Source organism: Lynx canadensis, chromosome A3 (genome assembly GCF_007474595.2).
Source record: "Lynx canadensis isolate LIC74 chromosome A3, mLynCan4.pri.v2, whole genome shotgun sequence".
NCBI lineage: Eukaryota > Metazoa > Chordata > Mammalia > Carnivora > Felidae > Lynx > Lynx canadensis.
In genome coordinates this window covers 15048450-15058100 of record NC_044305.1, presented here as the reverse complement: position 1 = coordinate 15058100, position 9651 = coordinate 15048450, and the positions used below count along the sequence as shown (strand labels likewise).

The following is a 9651-nucleotide window of genomic DNA, read 5'->3' as shown; positions in this document are numbered from 1 at the left end:
TGAGGGCTAACCGGCAGTGCCTGTCTAAAGCGCTGCCCAGCAACCAGCTCCCCGCTTTGCTGTCGTGGTTTCCCTCTGGCTCTCACCGCCGTCAGCATGCAACGTGTCTTACTTATCTTGTTTAGTAATAATTAAGCTCCATAAGGACAAGGATTTTTGTCTTGTAGCTGCAGTGTCCGGAACAGAGCCTGGCATGCGGTTTGCATTCCAATGATTGCTGAACGAATGAGTGAATGAAAGGATGAATCTCAGGTGGTAATTTTGCTGCGAAGCAAGCCGGGTCACCCAAACATCTGGGTTCCCGACCTTGAAATTCTTGCTGTGCCAGCACCTGAGCTGAAATCAAGAGTCAGACCCTTCACCAACTGAGCCACCCAGGAGCCCCGGTTCTCAGTTCTTACTGTCCCATCTCATGAGTTGATCTGAGCAACTGATTAAATTCTTTAGTTGTGTGTATGCCGATTTATATTTTTTTTACTTTAAAATCGTTTTTAATAGTCATATTTTTAAAAATGTATAAGCTTCAGAGCAAAGACACTATTTCATATACCGGTGAAAGTCTATCCTGGATTAATCTTCCAGAGCTCAATCTCTCAGGTAGTTAAGAACGTGAAAGAGAATGAGGAAATAGAGGGGAAAACATGTCCTTTCTCTCAAATATGTATTATTTATATGTATTTGGGAATATTTGTATATTATTTATATGTATTTGGGAAGGGCACACCAAAGACATGAATGAAACCACCAAGGACAAGTGTCTAGTCTGGAATCCCAGGTCCTGGATTCTAGTATTGCTGTTTGGTCCCTGGCAGCCGTGTTTATCTCAAGGAAGGGGGGGCAGCAGGACAGGGCATGGGGGAGGCAGCAGCGATGGTCAGGGCAGAGGCCACCTGGCATTCCAAAAATTATGGAGCAACAGAATATTATTTAGTGTTAAAAAGAAAGAAATCCTGACAGAGGCCGCAGCAGGGATGAGCCTTGACAATATGATGCTAACGCTATAAGCCAGTCACAAAAGGACAAATGCTGTAGGATGTCTCTCGCAGGAGGAGGGGTCCATTCGCAGACGCGGAAGGTGGGGTGGAGGTGACGGGACTGGGGAAGGGGGATGAGGTGTCAGTTCTCATGGGCACGAAATTTCCGTTGAGGAGATGAAAACGTTCTGGAGGCGGACGGTCGTGACCCTTGCACATCAGTGAGTATACTTCAGGCCACTACATTGTACCCTTAGAAATGGGTAAAATGGTGAGTTTTATGTTGTATATATTTTACCACAATTAAAAGAATATATAAAATCCTAATTTTTCCAAGATCCTCTGCATGGGGGGAAATTCCCACCTGACTGACCAAGATCCCCTGAATTTCTAGCTCTTTCCGTGCTCTAGGACGTGGCTCCAGCTGAACAGGTGGAGTAGAAGCTGAGCTGGTAGTCGAGCCCCAGGCAGCAAAGAGCAGGTGCCGGGGCCCGGGGACAGACACACAGGTCCCCAGTTTTGCATTCAGTCTGGCCTCCATGAGGAGGACCCCCTGGTGATAGGGAGCTTGTGTCCTTTGTCCTCATCCTTCTGAGGGCACAGGACGAGGGCCTGAGGGAATAGGGGTGGGGGTGGTGCAGGTTTGATCACCCTTGGTTGCCGAGGTGGCTGTGGGCGATTTGTGGGGACAGGTTCTGCGCCCTTGCAAGAAGGCCTCAGGCCACACTGGCTTGGAATGCTTTATTGACCCAGGCCCAGAGGGCTCCGGGATGGGTTCCAAGCAGGGCCTGAGCGCAGGAAGGGAGGCCCAGCCAGCCTTCGGTCAAGGCTAGGAGGATGCAGGCCCGGTCTTCGGTGGCTTTTTACCTTGTCCCTGTAATGGAGATAACAGTCAGTTTCCTTCTTGGCCGGTCTTTTGGTGGCCTAGGGCCAGGGCCATCAGCTGGACGCCTTACCCACCCCCTTCAACAGCCACCCTCCCAGGGACCCCTGCAGTTCTCTCACCTCTCACCCTGATCACTGCCACCCTCGCCTTCGTCGTCTCTGTCAACACCGTCATCCCCCGTGAAGGTTACATGGCTGCCTTCCCTGGGCCAGCACCACCGCTAACACGACAAGGCCTTACTACACTCGCCAATACCGCCTTCGTCTTCGCCACCCATGCCGCCATCAACCGCAGCCTTGCTGTCTCCACCCCACGGCCCTCCCTCCACTGCCACCAGCACCTCTTCATGACACGTGCTGGTCGTTCCTGACGTCCTCGCCTCCCGTGGCAACATCACCATGGCATCACCACCACCGTCCTCATCCTACCGTCTCCCTTCCCACGAGCACCACCACCCGACGGCCACCTTTGCTTCTGCCGTTTCTGTAAGAGGACTCACCGGGGGGTTTGCAGACCCTCAGACACATCTCTGTGGTCTCAAAGTTGTTGGCATTGCCCCGACAGCCACCGTAGGTGAAGTGCTCACATTCATGGGCTGTAGAGTTGTAGAAATAGCGGTAGAAACGGCCTCGGCAGGGGCCCTCGACGGGGGGGAGCCGGCACAGGGCAGGCAGAGTTTGGAGCAGTTCCTGGGGAGCCTCTCGCTCGAGATGGGCTGCAGCGGTGAGGAGAGACAGGGACTATCACGTAGGTGTCCTTTTAAAGAGGTGATACATGTTTTTCTTTTAGAAGCATGTCTTCTACAGCAAGCCCCCCGCTAAGTGCTTGCCACGGGTTGCACGATTTAAATGACCTCACAGAGCAGATATTACTGTCCCTCCCCCACAAATGAAGAAATGGAGGTGCAGAGATGTTTGGTAATCTTCCAAAAATCATGAAACCCAGCAGTCGAGGCCTGGGGTTTAAAGCCAGTTCCAATTTCAAATCCCAGACTCTGCATGCTACATCTTCTCATAACTTCACTCAAGATATGTGCTGTGGCCTTGTTTATAATTGCCAACAACCATAGTTTGGATAAAATATCAGTGTTCACCAACCGGGGACTGATGGGTTACACGCAGTCGTGGATGAGAATAGTGCTGGTCTATATATATCAACATGGAGAGAAGTCTATAATCTTGTGAAACAAAAATCAAATGAAAGAAGACAAGATCTAGAACGGTCCCGTTGATGTAAAATATACCGATAAAACCGTGCAATGATGATTAGTAAGTTGTTTACCACTGTATTTGTAGTAGTTTTCCTGGGTGGTGGGATTTCAAGTGATTTTTATATTCTAGTTATTTTTAGTATATTTAAATGACAATGAACAGTATCATTTTTATAACTAGGGAAAAGGTATTTAAATAATATTCACTATCCATGAGTAACGAAAAAATAAAGACACGGACGTATTTTACTAAATCACCTGTTATTTTAACTCCTTTCACATCTGACTCTGGTTATCACATGAAGTGATTTATCAAACATGGGTATGTATACCTCTTCCCCCCCGCCCCAACACACACATCCTCACCCATTATTTGGCGGTGGACACATGGGATCCCAGTGTTCGTGGGATGCAATACACATTACTTGGATATGTACACACTCCCCAACAAGGATGCACCCCTAAGACAATGAGCTCATGGGTCAACTCTGCTCCATGGTACCATTTTGTGAATCTTCAATTGATATGACATGCTCCAGGCCGAACCCATTCTTCGCTAGAATTGGAAAGAAACCATTCTAGGAAGGGAATTCAAGGTCTTTCATTAGGGCAGCAATCCTCAATGTTGGTGGAACATTAGATTCCTCTTGGGGAACTTTAAAGAAATCCCAATGCCCAGGCTTTACCCAAGACTAATTAAATCAGAATCTGAGAGTATGGGACCCACGTAGCCCCTAGGTGACTCCAGTGTATAGCCAAGTTTCAGAACCCGATCTCCTTTTTATTTAAAAAAATTTTTTGAATGTTTACTTTTGAGAGAGAAAGACAGAGACAGAGACAGAGCACGAATAGGGGAGGGGCAGAGAGAGAGGGGGACACAGAATCTGAAGCAGGCTCCAGGCTCTAAGCTGTCAGCACAGAGCCAAATGTGGGGCTCGAACTTACAAACCGCAAGATCGTGACCTGAGCCGAAATCAGTCACTCAACCAACTGAGCCACCCAGGTGCCCCTGATTTCCTTTTAAAAGCAATATGAAAATCTATTTCCTCTTGTCAGAATTCTGGGAGTAGGATTCTGGAGGGCAGGATTGCTCAGGCTGGCTAAAATAGGGGACTCACTTTTTAACTTCATAGATTTACATATTATTTGTCTTTTTAAGAGAAACCCATGCATTGCTTTGTAATAAAAATTAAATTTGGTGAGGATTGAATTAAACCAAACAGACACCTGTGAGGTCTGGCCCCAGATCTTCCCCAGACTACATGGAGACCATAGATGAACACTTCTTGTTTCCTCCAGAGGTAGAAGTGACCAGGTAGCCCTATGCAGCCAGCCCCCCACCCTATGCCTCCCTCTCCCCCACAGGCTATGGGTCTCAGGGGTCCTCTTTTTTTTTGAGAGGGAGAGAGAGAGAGAGCGCATGCAAGTGGGGGAGGGCCAGGGACAGAGAGGGAGAGAATATTAAACAGTCTCCATCCAGAGCCTGATGCAGGGCTCAATCTCATGACTGTGACATCATGACCCGAGCTGACATCAAAAGTCACTTAACAGGCTGAGCCACCCAGGCACCCCTCAGAGATATTCTTTTTTAATCCCTCAGCTCACCTGAGGTCTTTTCTGAGCTGGCGATGCCCACCAGGCAGAAGGGGAAGCAGAGGGCAAGGAACAGGGTGAACTTCATGGTGTCAGTAGTAGCTGAGTGTTCTAGAGTGGGGCTGGGAGACTAAATTTATACCTGCAGCTAAAAGCAGGTGTGCCCTCTTCCTCAGAGTTGAGGGAAGTATCTGGGTCTTCATTACTTGGAAGAGGAAGTACCCTCGACAAGGAGTGTGGGCCCAGAAGAATTGGACGTCTCACCCAGAGGCAGTGCCACTTGCCTGGGAGGACTTCTTGAAGGCTATTGAGCCAGTGCCCTAAGTCAGTCTTCTTCAGCATCTGGAATGCCAGTCCTCAGCCTCTTCTACTGCACACGAGTTCCTGTGACCTTGGACTGGTAAGTGACTTCTGGGGGCCTCAGTTTCCCTATTCCCTATCTGTCAAACAAGTGGGCTGGACAACACGGTCCCTAGGAACCCAGCTTAGCTGTTCTCCATTCTGTTATTACTGGTTCCCATCCAGATCCTCCCAGCTAGTTGCCTCAACATCCCAGGAGAGAAAACATAGCTCTTTGTTCATTGCTTTATTTATTTAACTTAGGAATAATGAGTTGATTGTTCTATATAAATTATCACACTTATTTTTAAAAGATCAAGCTGTACTGAATAGTACAAACAAGAAGCAAATCCCTCCCCAGATTCTACTATAGTCCTGTGCAACAGAAATATAATGCAATATATTACCATATAGTTTTCTAGTATCTGCCTTTAAAAAAGTAAAAAGAAAAGTAAAGCTAGTTTCAATAATAGTTAATTTTACTCAGTATATCCAAAATATTACCGTTTCAACATATGATCACCATGTAATAAAAATATTAATGCAATATTTTCCTCTTTTGTAATATTGTACCCAGCCTTTGAAATCAGGTGTGTATTTCCCATTTATCGCACATCATGATTCATATTAGTCATATGTCGTGTGCTCAGTAGCCACATGTGGCTAGTGGCTACCATACTGAACAGTGAATTTCCACCACATGAAGTAACTATTAGTGACTATTAGAGTTTACAGGCAGTATTTTCCTTGAATTTTTGCATATTGCCTTAATACTTGAAGGACAATTTGATGGGGTAAAAAAAAAAAAAAAAATCCTGGATCATACTTTCTTTTCCCAGAACCTGGGACCAGGGTGGACCTAGCTCCACCAAATTCTGCCATGGAATGTTGCTAAGTGGCCTGAATGTTTTTGTCCTTTAAATGTTGCTTTTTTCCTACCTGAATGTCTAAGGACTTCTTTGCTTCTCTTTGAGATCCAGTAACTTAACAAGATTATTTTGACATCATTCTGCATCTTTTTTTTTTTTTAACTGGGACACGGAGGGCTTTTATAATCTACAGATTTTTTAAGGGAAATTTTCTTGTATTATTCTTGGAATATTTTCTGTTCCAGTTGCTGAATTTTCTACTCACGAGACATCAGTTATGTCAGATTATCATCATTTGTCCTCTTGTACTTGTTAAAAGTATGGCCCCTGGAGAAAGACAAATTTACATTCTTTTTTTTTTTTAATGTTTTATTATTCTCGAGAGACAGAGAGTGAGCGGGGGAGGGGCAGTGAGAGGGAGGCAGACACAGAATCCGAAGCACGCTCTGAGCTGTCGGCACAGAGCCCCACGCGGCTCGAACTCACAAGCTGTGAGATCATGACCTGAGCCAAAGTCGGATGCTCAACCGACTGAGCCACCCAGGAGCCCCAAGAAAGACGTATTTAAATGTCAGCTTTTCCATTCACTATCTGTGCTACCTCTGCCAATCTATTTAACCTCCCTGGACTATAGTTTCTATTTGGAGACAACAACGGAAGCTCCCTGCGTTTGGATTCCCCAAGACCATGCTCGGGTTCAATTCATGAAAAGGACTCAGAGGACTCAGAAGTTGTTATACTTAAGGTTACAGCCAATGCATACAGATCAAAATCAAGAAAGGGAAAAAGCATAAGGTGTGAAGAATGGAGGAAACCAGGCACAAACTTCCCTCCCCAGTCCAGTTACACAGGATGTGTTTCATTCCCCCAGCCCAACACATTTGAAGTGTTGCCCACACACTGAAGCCTGGGTTTCTCGGGTTTTTATTGTCATCAGTCACATACGCATACGACCAACTTAGCCTAGCACAGGGGTCTTGGATTTAGGTGGTGAGCACTCTGAAAGCTGTAAGGTGTTTGACCCATGCCTACCAATTTTACAGCTTTGGCTTTGGAGATCCCCATCTGTCCTAGATCCGTTATTCCTTGCACAAGAAGATTCCTTTATTTACTTATTTATTTATTAACTTACTTATTTACTTATGTTTTTATTTATTTTTATTTTTTAAGTTTATTTATTTATTTTGAGAGACAGAGTGAGCAGGGGAGGGGAAGAGAGAGAGTGAGAGAGAGAGAGAGAGAGAGAGAGAGAGAGAGAGAATCCCAAGCAGGCTCCACACTGCCAGCATGGAGCCCGACATGGAGCTCGAACCCACAAACTGTGAGATCATGACCTGAGCAGAAATCAAGACTTGGATGCTTAACCCACTGAGCCACCAGGGCGCTCCAAGAAGATTCCTTTAAAGTTGCAGATGTCCTAATGGGTTTTAATAGTCCAACTTGTACCTACGGAGAATTTGATGTGCCATTGGTCAAAACAGTCAGCATTCCTTATCTTAGTTTATTAACCCAAGTTCCCTAGCAGATTATGCTGCAAACTTACCTCAAGGCTTTGCAATGGCTGCCACCCACTGTGCCCTCTCAATGTAACTGTCCTGTAACCTTTCCAGGATCCCAGAACATTTCTGAGGACAATATCTACCTGTACATATATGTATATTGTTTGGACCAGAGAGCTGCACACAAGGGAGCAGAGCTCAAATCTGAAAGTGACTCACCCACCATCCTCAAGAACCATGAGAGGATCAGTGAGCCCAGACTGTTCAGTGGGCTCCTGGCCTGGGTGTCTTGTTGTACCACAGGCTGTTAGCAGGCAACTTTGGATCTCTTCCTCATACCGAAAACTGAAAAAAAAAAAAAATGATTAAAGACAATCTGGTGATACCAAATAGCTTTACTTAACACTTCGTGAAGTGGGCAATCTCCATTCCCAAGGATCCAGAGAACTTCCAAGTGGGGCAGAGGGCAGGAAGATTTTATAGGCTAAAAAAGAAGGGACAAGGAAAAGAAAGATAGAAAGTGAGGAAGGAGCAAGGAGATAAGTATAGAGCCCAGAGCTGGCTTGGCCTTTGGGGATTGCTGACCTGCTAGACTGTGTTCCTGGTCAAGTAGAGCATTTGCAGGAACATGAAAGTGTCAGTTTCCAGGGGCACCTGGGTGGCTCAGTTGGTTAAGCGCCTGACTTCGACTCAGGTCACGATCTCGCGGTCTGTGACTTTGAGCCCCACGTCGGGCTCTGGGCTGATGGCTCGGAGCCTGGAGCCTGCTTCCGATTCTGTGTCTCCCTCTCTCTCTGCCCCTCCCCCTTTCATGCTCTGTCTCAAAAATAAATAAACATTAAAAAAAAAAAAAAAAGAAAGTGTCAGTTTCCTGACATGACAGTTTGGGCAGGAGTGGCTCCACCTTGGGCTGAGAAATTTATTTCAACTCAGGCCTGAGCTCAGATCCAAACGTTCTGACTGAGATTTGGGTGTGATAATGATGATCACGATAGGAAGCTTGAATGATTGAGCATTTACTACCCAGGGGCACAAAGCTGAACATTCTACATTCACTAGTCTCAAATACCCTCACAACAACCCTTAGAAATGGGAGTTGATTTTATAAACAACCCCATTTTGCAAATGAGGGCACCAAGGCCCAGGAACTCTAAGAAATTTGCCAAACTCAGGCCCTCTTGCTTATGACACATGCTGTTGAAGGGGTTCAGGACAAGATTCCCCCCAAATGGGTCACTTTGGCATATGGACTATTTTTTTTTAATTTTAAAAATGTTTTTATTTGTTTTTGAGAGACAGAGCATGAGTGGGGGAGAGGCAGAGAGGGAGGGGGACACAGAATCTGAAGCAGGCTCCAGGCTCTAAGCTGTCAGCACAGAGCCCAATGTGGTTCTCGCACTCACGAACCGTGAGATCATGACCTGAGCTGAGGTCGAACACTCAATTGACTGAGCTACCCAGGCGCCCAGATCCTGCAGGCTGAAGAGAAATTTTTGCACCTCCCTTAACTCCCTGGATGAATCTAAGTTGGGGATCTTTCCCAGAGCAAGAGTTATTACCAGAGATCAATTTTATCTGACCGACTCTCCTGTGTGGCAGGGCAAACATCTAATTACCAAACATCTGCCCTTCTTATTGCCCTGTGACTTGTTATCCTCCCCTTGGAGGCCCCACACCCCTATCCCATACCTTAGCCCAGGAGGGCCTATTGACCACATTTTACCTTTGTGTCTTTGAACCTGTCATGTGTGTGGTGCTCCCACATGTGCAGAATTAAACTTGATTTTCTCCTGTGAATCTGTCTCATGTCAATTTAATTCTTAGACCAGCCAGAAGAGTCCTTAAAAGGTAAAGGAAAATTATTCCTCCCCAACACCACCCTGCTGGTACCTTGTACTCCTAGTTCAGTTTATCTCAAGCATGAGATAGGAGTTTAGGTGTTTCCTCTCCCAAGGGTCCTTGTAACTTGTTAGCGGGTCCTGGTGATCCAATGACCACTGGACTAGAGGGTGTCTCTGTTGTAGCTGGGTGAGGGTGGCACTATAATGTGGAGCCTCCTTACCTCACGCACACAGTGTGATATGGTGCAAGTGCATTGAAATCTACTCAATTGTTTAATCCTCTGAGGGAGATGGGGTTGAGGGCACTCGTTCATTTTAGCCAAAGGAGGTCAAGTGACTTGTACTGGTCACATGGTGGACATTGTGACCATTCCGAAGAAGCAAGGTAAAGGTGGAGGTTGAGGCAAAGGGGGAGATTAATGGGAGAGAATTTGGGGTTC

General features: G+C 46.2%; 1 protein-coding gene across 1 annotated transcript; it reads right to left on the bottom strand.

Annotated features, from left to right (window-relative positions):
* Positions 1 to 2279: 2279 nt before the first annotated feature.
* On the bottom strand, positions 2280 to 4751 carry LOC115509839 (colostrum trypsin inhibitor-like). Its single transcript, XM_030309101.1, has 2 exons — positions 4676 to 4751; positions 2280 to 2575 (listed from the first exon to the last, which is right to left on the bottom strand). Exons 1-2 carry the CDS (start codon positions 4749 to 4751, stop codon positions 2280 to 2282), a joined length of 372 nt encoding a protein of 123 aa, XP_030164961.1.
* Positions 4752 to 9651: the final 4900 nt, after the last annotated feature.

What these genes read in the sequence shown, in the direction of transcription:
- LOC115509839 (XM_030309101.1), bottom strand. Translation starts at nt 4,751, where the DNA reads ATGAAGTTCACCCTGTTCCTTGCCCTCTGCTTCCCCTTCTGCCTGGTG. An exon ending in CAGCTCAGAAAAGACCTCAG is followed by an intron (nt 2,576 to 4,675) that starts GTGAGCTGAGGG and finishes TCACCGCTGCAG; the next exon opens with CCCATCTCGAGCGAGAGGCT.